Source organism: Primulina eburnea, chromosome 16 (assembly GCF_022965805.1).
Source record: "Primulina eburnea isolate SZY01 chromosome 16, ASM2296580v1, whole genome shotgun sequence".
Classification (NCBI taxonomy): domain Eukaryota; kingdom Viridiplantae; phylum Streptophyta; class Magnoliopsida; order Lamiales; family Gesneriaceae; genus Primulina; species Primulina eburnea.
In genome coordinates, this window is record NC_133116.1 from 28,008,603 (window position 1) to 28,024,376 (window position 15,774).

General features: G+C 32.8%; 2 protein-coding genes across 5 annotated transcripts; both read left to right on the forward strand.

Annotated features, from left to right (window-relative positions):
• The first annotated feature begins 8,312 nt into the window (after positions 1-8,312).
• On the forward strand, positions 8,313-10,420 carry LOC140816866 (WRKY transcription factor 22-like). Of its 4 annotated transcripts, none has more exons than XM_073176346.1 (3): positions 8,313-8,999; positions 9,088-9,204; positions 9,820-10,420. In XM_073176346.1, exons 1-3 carry the CDS (start codon positions 8,566-8,568, stop codon positions 10,364-10,366), a joined length of 1,098 nt encoding a protein of 365 aa, XP_073032447.1. In that variant the 5' UTR covers positions 8,313-8,565; the 3' UTR covers positions 10,367-10,420. The 4 variants fall into 4 exon arrangements, with proteins under 4 accessions (XP_073032447.1, XP_073032449.1, XP_073032448.1 ...); XM_073176348.1 differs by having other exon boundaries at positions 9,832-10,420; XM_073176347.1 differs by having other exon boundaries at positions 9,091-9,204.
• Positions 10,421-12,280: 1,860 nt separating this feature from the next.
• Positions 12,281-14,345, forward strand: LOC140817141 (probable NADH dehydrogenase [ubiquinone] 1 alpha subcomplex subunit 5, mitochondrial). The gene is made up of 2 exons (XM_073176747.1): positions 12,281-12,660; positions 13,903-14,345. The coding sequence occupies exons 1-2, from the start codon at positions 12,342-12,344 to the stop codon at positions 14,097-14,099; spliced, it is 516 nt and encodes a 171-aa protein (XP_073032848.1). The 5' UTR covers positions 12,281-12,341; the 3' UTR covers positions 14,100-14,345.
• The last annotated feature ends 1,429 nt before the right edge of the window (positions 14,346-15,774 follow it).

The following is a 15,774-nucleotide window of genomic DNA, read 5'->3' on the forward strand; positions in this document are numbered from 1 at the left end:
TGCACACAAGCCACGCACAAGAAGCTACCTCATGATGTGGTCGAGCCAACAGCTAACCAACCTGCACCAGCCCCTGACCCGAACCTTTTTCAACCTCCTTAGACCCTATTGGACCAACTTTGAACCAGCCAGCCCTAGAATCGAGCCCCCTTGGCTAAAACTTCCTTTCTCGAGCATGGGGAGGAGTCCCTCATCGCGTGGACTCTTCCCCAGCCAAAGACTCGAGCCCTATCCCCCCGAGGACTCTTCCGTACCCTTGACCACGTCCAGCCCAGCCCCCTAGCCAAGCCCTGTGCAGCCATGCACCGAGCCGAGCTACTAGCCGAGCCACCTTCCCACATAAATTGCTAGGAAATCCTAGGTGTTATTCCCTTACCATGATCGATTCCAGCACTATGTGAAAAATGACATTTTACTTCGCTAGGCGTTACTTCGGCAAAAATAAATTACGAAGTAATATATTACCAATAACTTCATTAATAACACAAGCGAAGTAAAATAATATATTTTACTTCGGATGTTTAAAAACACGGGCTTCACTGTATTTTTTTTATATATTTTACTTCGGCATATCAATTTTGATGAAGTAAAAAATAATGAAAATACGAAGTAGTGAAGTAAAAAGATTAAAACATGCGACGGATTTTTTAAACCGTCGCCAAATTTTAAATCGGCGACGGTTTAATTAAACCCGTCGCTAATTTTAGCGACGGTCAAATAAAAACCGTCGCATATTTAAAACTAGCGACTGTTTTTTAAAAACTGTCGCTATATTTAGCGACGGTTGTTATTTGACCGTCGCTAAAAGTAGCGACAGGTTAAAGTCAACCGTCGCCGATTAAAAATTTGGCGACGGTTAAAAGAACACCGTCGTCATTTTCAAAAAAATTCCACCTCGGATATATTTCACTCAATTTTAACCGTCGCCGATTTAAAATGTTGCGACGGTTTTTACTAAAACCGTCGCCATTTCAAAAAAAATTCAATCCCACCAATTTTTCCCTCTATTTTCTTCCACTACTCTCTATAAATACATACAAATTCTCTCCAATTTCTTCCACTTCACTTCACAACAATTAAAATTTTTTCTCACTTACACAATTTTACAACTTCACAACACTTAAAATTTTTATCACTTACACGATTTTACAATTTCACAACACTTAAAATTTTTATTATTACACGATTTTACCACTTTACGATACTTAAAATTTTTATCTTTTACACGATTGTACCAATTCATAACACAGATTTATTAAATTTTTTATATTTTACCGCACCAATTCATAACACAGATTTATTAAATTTTTTTTTAATTTACGTAACATATTAGCGACGGAACTCATATGAACCCCGTCGCTAAGTAGCGACGGTTTTTGATATAAATTCCGTCGCACACTAGCGACAGTATTTAACATTACTTCTGTCGCAAAATAGCGACGGTTTTGAACATGTATTCCGTCGCAAAATAGCGACGGTTTTGAACATGAATTCCGTCGCTAAATAATAATTAAGAGAAAGTTATATGATATACTACTTCATTATTCACTATAATCGATGAAGTAAAACACATTTATTACTTCGACACCGGTCCAATTCTGGACCGATTTTTCTCCCAAAACCGGCCAAAAGACTTCGGTATTTTCAATACTACAACTTCGGGTATTATGCGAAGTAAAAGGTACATCTATTACTTCACGTCCATATACTTCGGCACTTAAGTACCCTATTACTTCAGATATTATCTGAAGTAAAAAGTTATTTTTGGCATAGTGCAGCCTTTGTTTATCACTTAAATTATTCATGTTTTATCCATTAATCATCCCTAGTTGGCAGCATATACCTTGGAGTCGTAACGTTTTCAAAACAAGCGTAAAAGCATCCAAACTTTTAAAAATATTTGATCTACCGATGAACCAATCGTACAAATGTATTTTCAAGCAAAGATAAATCATAAAATGCATAGCATTGTTTGAATGATGCGTCAAAGGGTTTATAAAACGTGCCTTGCGTTTAAAACACTCGAATACGCGATCATCGATGAGGAAGGACGAACGGGCAACAACGAACCCTAGCTTTTCTTCCTTCTTATTTTCAAAATTTGTGTGTGCAAGTGTGTGAAGATTTCGGCTGCTACAAGCTCTCAAAAGACCTAGGATTTCATTTTTATGGATTTAATTTGCATGTTAATGGGCTTAGGTTTTGGGCTTCTAAGCATAAAAGCAATTGGGCATACTTAATTTCGTTAAATTTGACCCAATAATACTTATTTAATTGAAAAATAAAAGTTTACAAAAACTAGTTTCCAAAATTAATATTTTTTTGATCTTTTAAAAACTCCACGTTTGTCCAAAACCGGCTTCCCTGGTAAAATAAAGCTCAACTCGTAAAATAATTTGAACTCTACTATTTTTAAATAAATTAAATCATTTTTATATTTAGAAGCGTTGAAAATATTTAGTGAAAATATTTATTTTTGTCTTGGTCGTCTCCGGTCCCCTTTCTCCCGCCTATTATCGAATATTCGAGTAATATCATTCAATTTCATGAAAACATGCCATATAATCATTTAATATGCATCAAGTAAACATTTAAAATCAATTAAATAAAACAATTAAGTAATTCAAGTAATTTTCATGCATGTGGTTTACATAGGTTGGTTTTTCGGACGTTACACTATCAGTGATACCTATGATATCATGAGACGATGCTACTAGAAGTTCTTAACATGATTCGATGAGTTTAATCAAAAAATTGTTTCTAACGTTCTCATGATCAAATGTTGGTACATAGAATAGAGCAAATAAGGGTAAGCCCGAATAAAAGACATGTAAAGTTTAGAAATTCGAACGATGTAACATGACTGCATGCAAATATAAGGTTTTATTAAAATTAGATTTAATTATTTTTAAATTCATGCTTATGACATGAATATGTGTTTTTATTTCATGAATTACTATATTGCATTTAATTGAGTTTTTAGTAGTATTTCACGTTCGAATGAGGAATAGAGACCGGGGACCGTTAAGAAAAATGTTTTTATTACATAATTATTTTACTTATTTAATGTATGGTTAATTTTTATGGAATTTTTGAAAATGGCTTTTAAGGTATTTTTAGGCATCGAGCCATATTTTGAACTGGTATTCAATTTTAGTTAAACAGATGACTTTTTGGGGGTTTAGGTAATATTTCAAAAACATACATGAACGAAATAGTTTACGAGTGGCTTTTTGGGTTTAATGGGCCTATTTTAATATATTTTGGGCTTAGACTCTTACACATCCTCATTAATTTTATTTATGGGCCCGGTATACACTTATTTTAATATCAAACCCTACCCCTAAAACCCTAATCTCCCCACCTCATATTTTTGGCCGCCCCCACCTCGTCCAGCAGCTCCCCACATGAGCCGCAACAGCTTTTGTCACACCATCTTCAAGGAAAAATCGTGAGAGTTGTGTTCTCGTCCCTCCGGTGTTCGTCCCTCGTGTCGTTTGTGTGAATCTTCGAGCGTTTAGACCCAAAGGCACGTCTGATTCCCTTCTTTTCTAAGGGAGAACCGATCGATTCTTGTGTTTGTGGCTCGATTTTTGAAAGTTCAGGTGGTTCACGTGTATTCGAGAGCATGGGGTTGAAGTAGGGCAGTGCAGGAAGGTTTGGTGGTGGTCAAGGTTAGGTTGGTTCAAGCTTGGTCCGGGCCAAGTGAGTGTAGGATGGCTTGGCTTTGAGGTGAAAAATGGGGTTTTTTTCCGCAGGATTAGTGCCGCAGCGCTTGAGCTTCGGCTCTTGTAGCGCCGCAGCGCTGATGCATGGCGCCTAGGCGCTTACAAGCGCTGCACCACTACTCAGCCAGCATCTAGGCTCTAGTCCTGCACTTGAAAGTTTTGATTTTGATAAGCATGGTTCGTTTTGGGTGTTGATATGTCAATGTATTCAAGGTTGTTGACGGTTTAATTGGATCATACATGATTTGGTTAGGAGCCTTTGAAATATGGTTTAATTTTGGTTATGTTGGGACTAAAAAGGGACTCTGGTCTAAGTTTTAAGCGAATTATAGAAGTTAAGGTTTGAACTCGAGTTTACGTCTAAGAAATGATTACAATTATGGTTTAAAGCGTTTGATAAGTGTGATTGAGAACCTGTCATTTTTGCAACTTAATACGTTAGCACTCCTGGCAGTACCCTGACAGCTGTTTATGCATATTTAAAATCTATATGTTGATATTGAACATGAATTTTTATGTTAATGTTAGAAACACGTTGCATGCTTGATTTTAAGAAAAGGTATATATATGCATGAGTTTTACAAGTGATGAATATGATGACATGTTTTCGAAAGAAGTGAATTGGTTGTGACTAATACGAACACGAACATGTAAGGCCAAGGCTCGGTGGATGAGTAAAACTGTCGCTGATGTCTCCGCCACTGGGTACCGCGGTTATATGTAGATGGATCCATTGACTTAGAGTTGATACGAAAGTCACATCTAATGATTGGAGAATGAATGAAAATGCAGAATGCCTCATTTCTTAAAAATGCACATGCATGTTGATTGAAGAATCTCTTGAAGTATAATACTTTTGTGAATATGTATGTCAATTGGTTATTTGTCCTAACAAATTCTATACGGGTCAAACATTTCTCTACTAAATCTCAAATAAAATCATGTCTAATGTCAATGTATTTTGTTCGATAGTGTTGTACTAGATTTTTTGAGATGTCAATTGCGGTTCAATTATCAGAGTACACAATGAGAATGGGATTTCATTCCACAATCCAGCCATCTACTTGTTTCGTCCTACGAGTTGCACTGTTATGACTCGATGGGAATACCCTCATTAACGACAGCTACAACAACATAAGACATCCAAAATACCTCAACAAAAAGGACATTAAGGATTAGATTGCACTTTCTTCCACACGATTAAAGCTTAATTTCACTTCTTTAATATTTATTTTTATCAAGTTTTAATCCAGCACCGCTTGGTCAGTAGATATTACGTTGATTTCTCAATTTTTAACTGATAAATTAAGTGATTGTGTACGAAAAAAAAGTATTTGGAGAGATATCCTAGATTGTGACATGACATTCATTATTTGTTCCTTGTAGACACTGTATAGTGTGTTTAATTAGTGCTATAAATTTTCTTTTTCTTTTTCTTTTTCTTTTTTTTGTATAAAGGGGGTATAACACATTGTGTGGAACACCTAAGATAGCTCTGTCTAGTGCCATTCCATGAATCATCAATTTTCCTACTGTATTGGAAATATAAATATTTCATTTTGGAAAATGGATATGAAATAATGGGTCAATTATTCCAATAATTAAAAAATTGAAATATTAGTTATGTTATCCATGTAAATATGAAAGAATAGATTCATTAATATCTTTGCATGATCTCGTATTTCGTTCAAGTTTTACGATAATTGAAGCTCAAAAACAAATATGTTAATCTTATATTTCGATCATTTATCTTCCAATTCCATGAGCCAAGCCGCGCGATTTGAAAATTACACGAACAATTTTAAATAGATTTTTATAAAGGATTCAAAATTTTAATCCACAAAATATATCCCTGCACACAACAAATTTTATCTGAGTCAAATCACTGAAGTCATAGTAATAGATTCAAAATTCAAAAGTAAAAGTAAAAAAATCTTCGACTGTTTTCCACAAAGATGAATAGTTAAATATAGATGCACATATACATCTATGAGTAGATTCTTGTGAGATGGTTTCACGAATCTTTATCTGTGAGACGGTTCAACTCTACCGATATTCACAATATAAAGTAATACTCTTAGCATAAAAAGTAATATTTTTTCATGGATGACCCAAATAAGATATCCGTCTCACAAAATACGACATATGAGGCCGTCTTACACAAATTTTTACCTACATTTATACGAGGTATTAAGCAAGAAACCCTGTATGGCTCTATGTAGGTTGAACTCAAGCACATAGTGCTGAAGTCTATTCCATTTTCCTAAAACATTACTCTTTTTCAACTTCTAATGTTATTCTAGAGTAGAAATTTAAAGATTAGTAATTTTTTTATGAAATCGTGTAAAATGATATAATATATATATTATATATATATATATATATATATATATATATATATATATATATATATATATTATTTTTAAAAATTATTTGAAGTTTTTTCTATAATATATATACTACTCTTTAGCAATAATTTTTTTTTCCCTTCAGTCTAGATAGTATTAAAACATTTAGTTACCGAATATAATCTATAATTTATCTACTATTTTGCACATACACCGTAAATACGCTACCATATTAGTATATACGAATGATGTTCCGCAGCTTGAATTCACGTGCACAATCTATTTGATAGATCGCATTATTATAGTGCTATATACAGTAATGACAATTGACAACTTAGTTATAATATGCTATATGTAAGCGAAAGACTAATAACATAATGATTGAATAAAGCTCGTAAAAGTAAAGGTGTAATCGAAGTAAGAGCATTGTTTACAATATCAGTATCGTGAAACAAAAAGTAAAACCAAACCGAGACATGTAGCACGTACATTTTCTTTAAAACAGATTCGTCCACTCCGATATCTTCTCCGAGGTTTCAACCGTACGTCTCTTTCCCAAGATGCAACGGACAGATCTGCAGTGATGTTATACAAATCACTATGCTAGCGAACGAAATAGTATATGCACTTTATCATTGGAGAATGCATGAACAGAGGCGCAGAAAGCATAAACATAGGAGAAAGTTGATTTTTTCGGTGGTGTCTTCTGGCCTTGGCGTACAGCCGAAGTGCCAAAGGTTGCAATCAATAGAGCAGCTGAAACACCAACAATCAGGTCATGTCTAAAGGGCACGTGAAAGCTCTCTTCCGAGGAAAAAAATTTGCAAAAAGTGACGTTGTTTGCTAGGTGATTTTTGCACACAAGTCAAGCCTTTTCCAGTTCAAATCGAGCTTATGATTTTCACCCCTTGTGGCGGCGTGCACGAGAGGAAACCTCTTGACCAATCATTCATATACTTTCATAAAGTATAACATAATATAAACTAATCCATATCACTTTATTTTTCCGATATGAGACAAACCGAACTACCCAAATTTTCATTCACTCACATTGGAAAGCCAATAACCTTACTTCCCAATATATGTTATATATATTTAATCCAACACTACCATCCTCCTAATTATATATGTTTCTTTTTTTCTATTATCTCAAATAAATAATTTATTTTGTTGCATTTTTCTTGATTTTACTAATATCCTCATATTAACTAAATCTTAAGAAATCGTGCAATCATTTTTTGAAGGAATTAAATAGGGATAATTAGGAAGTTTATCTGTAAATTTGTTTTCTAATGATTTTCTTAACTTGTATGGAAAAACATACAAACTTATATATTTGAGACGTAATTAAAGAATATATCTCACATCCAATTTGAATGCAAAATCGATCAGTTTATAAGTTTTAAGTTAAAAAAAAAATACTAGCACTAAATTTTTTCTAGTGTGGATGGTATAATAGATCAACTTCCCAACTAGATCAAGAAAATTAAGTTCATGACATCTAACTCTTTACAAAAAATATTTGAAGATTCTCTCCAGTTAAAGTCCGAATACAAACCATTCGAAGCAAGTTTTATTGGCAATAATGAATTATGTCAAATTGTTTAAAAATGGACCCCATTTAAAGAAAAGGAAGAGCAATAGTTGCATTCAAAATCACCCCATTGACATTATTCCAAAGTCAATATTAAACAAAGCAAGAATCCTGGGACAGATCGATATTATGAGAAAATATATAGAAAAAAAAATCTCTTCTTTCTAAAAATTGAGTACAAAATGTATTTTTTTTTTAAATTTTGGATTGTCGTAAAAAAAAAAAAAACTCTTATGAAACCGAATCGCATGAGTCAATTTTCAGAGAGGAATCTCTTACCTTATACAACTCATACAAACAATATTTTTTTTTTCAAAAATATTACTATAGACTGCGGATATGGATTGAGATGACTTGTCTTACAGATATAGATACGTAATAATTATTTTAGACTGCGGATATGGATTGAGATGACTCGTCTTACAGATATAGATACGTGATATCGTCTCACAAGAGACTTACTCTTTATTATATACTATGTATCGTGGTCACGAAAATTATTAAACCCTAGAAGCCACTTGCTTTTTGCCTAATAATAGAGTGGGGCAAAACATTTGATTTTCTTGTATGTGAATTATTAACAAATCTTGCACTAGAATGATAAAAGGAAAAAAATATCAACTCCAAATACTGCTCCCCCACTCTCTGTATATCCACTTCTTTATTTATAGTTTGTTATAGAACTATCAATATCACCAAGTAAAAACCCTATGTTTACACACACATATATATATGTATATGTATATGTATATGTATATATATATATTAACCAAAAGTCAGCGCCGGCGTAGGCCCCTCCTGCTCTTTCCCTCTAGCCAATAACGGTGAAATCCAAGTAAATCGATCATGAAAATAAGAAGCCCTTGATTTTCTTCTTTGGCTCGTTTTGATTCCGATGGATGATGACTGGGATTTGCATGCGGTGGTGAGAGGCTGCACCACTACCGGAACCACCAACACCACCGCTAGCGCCGCCGCGGACAACGCTTTTCCTAGTTCTTCTTTTCCCTTGCATAATGATGAAAACTCATACGGTTTTTCTGATCTAGTGGATGGCAGAGACGATCCGTTTCAGGGTTTGCATGAAATATACAAGAAATTTTGCGTTGAAGAAGAAATCTCCCCACCCGCCGCCGTCTCCTCCTCTAGTTTAGTGCCCACTCCGGCGGCTTACAACACACAAGAAATTCTGCAGATGCCACCTCCTCAGATGAATATGCAGATACAAGTGAAGTCACAGTTGAAGATCAATCCTGTTTGCGCTTCTTCTTCTTCTAGTTCTCTCGATATTCCGTCGACTAATTCCCCGCCAATCCAAAATCGTAGAAAGTCTGATCTTTTTCTTAATTCTGAAATCTTACGTGCAAAGAAAACAGAACAAGAATCATGATTTCAAATTTTAATTATGTTGATGAAGCAGGAAAAATCAGCAGGCGAAAATGGTTCGTGAGATTGCACAAGAGGAGCTCTCGGCTGACTCGTGGGCATGGAGAAAGTACGGTCAAAAGCCAATAAAAGGTTCCCCATATCCAAGGTTGTCTTCGTTTGCCTTCTCCACATTTAGAAATCCAATAAAACTTTTCATTTCCCATTCCCCTCTTAAATATTCTTTTTGGTCTTAATTTTTTTCCCCAAAGTAAAACTATTTCAATATAATATAGTTCATTGAAGCATAAAAAATCATTTAAAATTATTTTTGTTGGACAAAACAAAAATTGTTAAGCAATCGAAACATATTATTATAACTTTTGATAAAATGATAAATATTAGTCGATATATTTAAAAGATTATATTTCTTCTAAAACTTTTTACAGAAATATCTCCAAGAGTACAATTAGTTAAGTATACATGTAGATTTATATAACTCGTCACTTCATGTCCTAACCATGACACTTTTTGACAAAGTCTGAAGTTAACTTTTAATCAAATATTCAGTTTATTATTTTTATAGATTATTTTATATTTTGAAATTAACTAGAAACTAGTTATGAACATTTTCAAACATGTTTTTTTTTACTTATTTAAATATATTGACTGTCTTATTTATGCAACCATATATATTAAAAGTGGACTATTTGCTTATCTATATTTCTGTAAATATATTATATTATTGATTGAAAAACATTGCAATTTGATTTCCAAATTACAGAAATTACTACAGGTGCAGCACATCAAAAGGTTGTGCAGCTAGAAAACAAGTGGAGCAAAGTCCAAATGATTCAAATATTTTCATTGTCTCGTACACCGGCGAACACACTCATCCCCGGCCAACTCACCGGAGCTCACTCGCAGGAATTATTCGGAACAAGATCTCACCGGCAGCAGCAGGTGCCACTAACAAGAACATAACTCCTTTATTGCCAAATGTCTTGCTCTCTTCTTCATCGCCAGGCTCTGTATCGGGCTTTTCTCCGAATAGTACTCCGCTGCCGGAAGGCGAAGCCGTGGCTCAAGACGATGTTGTAGCGGCTGTGAGGGAGGAGGAGGATGGCGGAGGCTATGAGGATGAGGAAAACAATGCTGATATTCCTTCTGATTCGATGAACGATGAAGAAGATTTTTTGACAGCGTTTCAAGATTCTGATGATCACGACTTAGGTGGCTGTGGCGGTGGAGGTGACTTGATGTTGTCACCGTCATGGGCTCCCACCTTCGCGACCACCTCTATATTTCCTGTAGGAGGTGGCGGCGGCTGAGTTGCCGGAAAATGGAGGATTCTTGAAGTTCTAAATCTTACATGTCAAAAAATATATATAATTTTGACATGAAATCAACCAATCGTACCAATATCTATATCTACTAATGAAGTGATACTTATCTATTGGGATGCGATTAAACATTTCTAAATTATACATGTTATAAGTAGAAGTGACTCTTTATTGATAGGTATGACGAGTGAGTAACCTATCATATATATATATATATATATATATATATATATATATATATATATATATATATATATATATATATATAATAATAATAATAATTATAGAACTACGTAATATGATTAATTTTATTTGGTTGTATTTTTAATGTTATTCGAACTTCATAGTTATATATATAATGTAAAGCTAGCTATGTTATTAAAATTACAGAAATCTTGTAATAAAATTTGAAATGGAATGAAAATGTTGAGATTAAATTTTTTTTTTTTTTGAAGAGAAGTTTAAGTTTTATTTTAGTATGTGTATTTTTTATTTTAATCTTTTATTTTATCGAATTTCAATTTTAGTCATATATATGTATATATATATATATAAGATAAAATATTATTTTTGCAGTTTTAGTCATGTGTATGAAGTGCTATATTTCATATTGCCGTTGAAGAATGATTAAAATTGCTAAAAATTGAAAAATAATATTGAAATTTGACGATATAAAATCCAAAATCAGGTCAAAATTATAATTTTTCCATTTTAATATCACCACAAAATATTTGATATTAATATTTTCTTAACCAATTTAATGTTTTATTTGTATATATTTTTTTTTGTTTTTATTTTGGAGATCAAACTCAATTAGTATAAAGATTTCTTACTAACTAATATAGTACAAATTATAGTATACATGGTATAGATACAACATATATTCTATCCACATTAATATTATAACATATGAGGAATGTGGAATTATCCATCATAAGGTTAGTATTATATAAAGTCGCTAACTATCACCTAAAAAATCCAATTTTTTTTATAAAATGCTATAAATTTTATATATTTAACAAATTTATCCTACTTAAGTAACAAGTCTCCCAAATTATATAAAAATATATTATATTTCAGTGTTTTTATTGCTAAAATGATAAAAATATAGAAACCAAACTATATATTCAGAACAACAATAAAAAGAGTGTCACTTTATAATATTTATCGAAAAAAACCTTACATAATTTAAATATTTGTTTTAAGGCAAAAAACTTGTGTGAGACGATCTCACGAGTCGTGTTTCGTGAGACGGATATCTTATTTGGGTTATTTATGAAAAAATATTACTTTTTATGCTTAGGCTATGTTTGGTAGCCATGATAAGGGAATAATTAATAATCATTCCCTTTTCTCGCATTTGATTCGTTTTTTTATTAATCTATAAGCCATTGATTATGATTAAAAGCGTACACTATTCATGTTATTTGTGTGATTAAATATCCCTTCTCAAAGGGTGTGATAATTAATAATTTTTTAATAGTGATCATGATAAGATTGTATATTGACCATAATACTCTTGAATTGTTTTCTTCAATATAATATGAAAATTAAAATTAGTGAAAATTTAATAATTAATATAATATTTAAATTTTTATTATATTTTTTTATAAATTAATTTCATATATTTTAATTATTTTCAATAATTTTAAAAAAATAAATTGTAATGTAAAACTATCTTAAATTAAATTTTTATAAATTTGTTATCTAATTAATTAATTAGATAGGGTTGATCTGTCTCACAGATAAAAATTCCTGAAACTATATCACAAAAAAACTTACTCTTGTTTTAAAATTAATCTTTCCAAACAACATTTCCATTCATCCACAAAATTTATTGGGCTTTGATATTTTAAGCCCAGTACAATATAATCTTAAAGGCCATATTCAAGCATCGGATTAGTAGAAAGTCTTAGTGAGTGATTCAATTAGCAGTTGAGCTGAATCCATCGAGTTTTTCAAAATGTTTCTCCGGCGAGTGGCGCGGCCGTTGTTGATGGCGGCGAGAGTGAAGGAGACCACGGGAATCGTAGGCCTTGACGTCATCCCGAATGCTAGAGAAGTGCTGGTCGAACTTTACAACAAAACCCTAAACGAGATTAAGGCGGTGCCGGAGGACGAGGGGTACCGGAAATCCGTGGAGAGTTTCACGCGCCATCGACTCAAGGTCTGTCAGGAGGAGGAGGATTGGGAAGCGATCGAGAAAAAGCTCGGATGTGGCCAGGTCGAAGAACTGATCGAAGAAGCTCAGGATGAGCTCAAGCTCATCGGTCACATGATTGGTCCGTGTTATTTTTGTATTTATATAATTGGATTTTATTTTAAAGCATTTGGCAAGATTTATGTTTATATTTTTGCGCTTTTTCTCTGTTTTTAAGCCATCGTGTGAAATTTTAGGTTAATGGAATATGTATGCGGCTGTGAGTGCTTAGTTTAGAATTAATCCCGGGAAAATGTCTGATACTAGCTTTGAATAAATTATAAAAAATCTGTAAGGAAACCATTTTTTCAATATCTGAGAAACATCGAATAAATTAACAAGCTTTGACTATGATATTGTCTTATGAATCTGCTTAATCTTGGTCTTCGATCCCAGCACTGCAACTTTGTTTTCTTTTCATTTCTAGTTTGATGTTTTCTGGTAATATGCTTTATAAACTTGTGAACTCCTAGTGTATTGTGATTCATATTCAGTTAACACATCTTGATCCTAAAGTGTTTATTTGGAAATCATATTAGTCTTTGGCCGAATTTCCAAAACAAACCAGGCTCAAGGATTTGATTCTCTAAACAAACCTGCAATGATTTTTAGTCCAGTTGATATCTGGTGCAATGACGACTGATGGAAACTCCAGTTAGGAGATTCGAAACCATGACTAGTACCCATATTAATGGACGAAAAGGGAAACCATAAAAGACTTAGATAATAACAATTAAGCACGATATGCATTATCTAAATATGGATGAAGATATAATAGGAGATTGCTCACAATGGCGTAGGAGGATCTATATATCTAACCCCACTTAGTGGAATAAAGACACGTGTGTTTTTAACCTCTACTCTCTAGTGCTTGATTCTCAGCTTTTCTAATGAAATTGTTATTTTTCTTTGTTTTTCCTCACATATTTGCCTAAGGATTTGGCATTGAGAAAGGGCTTTTCTTTAACATGGATGATTATATGTCTAGTACAATTCATAATTCTTAAAAGTATTTACCTGGACTTAATGCCATTATTTACTTAAACATAATATTTCATGTTTTCCATAGTTTCTATCTCGTAGTTTGTGATGAAATGCCTATGGTTTGTATTTGGATCAATGGATTTAAAATCTATAATATAACCTACAAGAATTCTAGCATTTTAAAAACTTTCTGCTGTATTCGATGCTGTTTTTATGTTGTAACCCATGTCAAGATCCGTGGAAGAAATTATAATATTTTATTCTATATTATTTTCTACTGGACCAACTGAATCGCTGCTTTTCAAGTTTAGATTACATGAATTTTTTATGCTGGTCGCAGAATGGAACCCATGGGGTATTCCCGATGACTATGAATGTGAAGTTATCGAGAATGATGCTCCAGTGCCTAAGCATATTCCCTTGCATCGACCCGGTCCTCTCCCAGAAGAGTTTTATAAAACGTTGGAAGCTGTTGACACTGGCACTTTAAATCAAGCTATTTCAAGCTCAAAGAAAGAGGATCCCGCTATTTCATAATGCTTCGGTATCTTTTCATGGATTGGCAATCACCTTCACCGTTGCAGTCTGAATTTTTCCTTGCAGTGTGATAATCGTGTTCTCTTGTTTACTTAACCTGGAACATCTATTTCCTTAATCAATCAGGGTTTGATCAGGTTGACCAAAGCTCCTGTTCTAGCTAGTAATTTAAATTTGTGCTTTTCTTGAACTAATTTAGTTCATCGTAATAAATATCCTGATGGAAATAAACCAACTTATATTCAAGTGTCAGTTTCCTGGTGCGCCAAATCAAAACTATATTGTTTTCTTCCTAAATTCCGTTGAATTTAAGCCTGGTGGCATTTGAATTTGCATTATGTTTTCCAAGATGTAAAATGCCCTTAAGATCACTATTGCAAATGGGGAATCACCATCCTGATTTGAATGCAGTACAATTGCTATAAACATGGACTCAAAAGTTTGATCAAAGAGGTTGCAGGAGGGGTGGCCGAGTTTAGAATTAACTGCGACCACTTGACAAGACAATGCTGGCTTTACGTAGGTCTGGTCATAGATATGTTGGAGTGTTGTTTTCTCGCAGTCAAGGCGTAGTAGAAGTTTTAAAAAAAATATGTTTTGACATTCAAAACGTTCATTGGGTGTCGTATGCTTTAAAAGATTCATAAGGTGTTTAGATCTGTTTATCTTTGTGTATTTAACATTGGACATCAAATTAGTTCGAGATAAGCGGAGTTGGTCTTTCTTGTAAATTTTTACGAACAAATCTCTTTTTTATCGTCTAATCAAGTCCATGATCAAATATTTGATTTATTATTAGAGCGTACTAATGATATTAAACAATTTTGCGTCGAGAATGGATCGGAATTTTAGAGATCTTGCGGCGATGAGGCCGTGGAAGCAACCGTGAATTTTTCTTGCGAAAAACTAAGGTGGCCGAAATTCTTTGTGAAAGGAGACGAAGCAAAATTTGATAAAATTTTGTCTGCCAAAATCTGCATGTAAAACTTGTGTTATTTCATATGACACTCAATGAAATATTTATAAGTTTGATTCCTGATCACATCAAGAATCTCGCTCATATTAGAAATCATAATCCTAATCTCATTAATATTCATATTTTCATTAATTAATTAAAATTCTCATATTGTATATATATATATAATGCAAAGTCAACTTTTGATAATGTATTTTATATATATATATATATATATATATATATATATATATATAATTAAATAATCATTAATTACTATTTTAATTAATAATCAATTAATTAATCAATTCTATATTCTTCTAAAATATTCTATGAGAATCATGTATATATAATAGCAACTACTACTAACATTATTATTTATTAGTAAATTCTAAATTTATTAAATAAATAATTGTGATCTCATTACGATCCTGATCGACGATCAGATAATGCTGATGTACCGAGGGTACAAATCTTGTTCATATAATAAAAATTGAAAATTTCGAAGATCAAAATTTTCATCAATTCATTTTCGGCAGCTGCCATTTTTGTGAACTCTTTCACCAAAATCGGTAATTCCACTATCCTCACTTAATCAACAATTAAGCTTAACTTCCTCAATTTAAATACATGGAATCCACTTATAAACTCTTTCCTAAGCAATATGATTGATCTCCATCAAACTACAACGTCAAATTCAACCCATTGAACTTGATTATT

Excerpts from the sequence above, each read along its gene's own strand:
- LOC140816866 (XM_073176346.1), top strand. The coding sequence starts at position 8,566 with ATGGATGATGACTGGGATTTGCATGCGGTGGTGAGAGGCTGCACCACT. Across the intron at positions 9,000-9,087 it reads CCAATCCAAAATCGTAGAAA|CAGGAAAAATCAGCAGGCGA; the intron begins GTCTGATCTTTT and ends ATGTTGATGAAG. Across the intron at positions 9,205-9,819 it reads AAAGGTTCCCCATATCCAAG|AAATTACTACAGGTGCAGCA; the intron begins GTTGTCTTCGTT and ends TCCAAATTACAG.
- LOC140817141 (XM_073176747.1), top strand. The coding sequence starts at position 12,342 with ATGTTTCTCCGGCGAGTGGCGCGGCCGTTGTTGATGGCGGCGAGAGTG. Across the intron at positions 12,661-13,902 it reads GCTCATCGGTCACATGATTG|AATGGAACCCATGGGGTATT; the intron begins GTCCGTGTTATT and ends TGCTGGTCGCAG.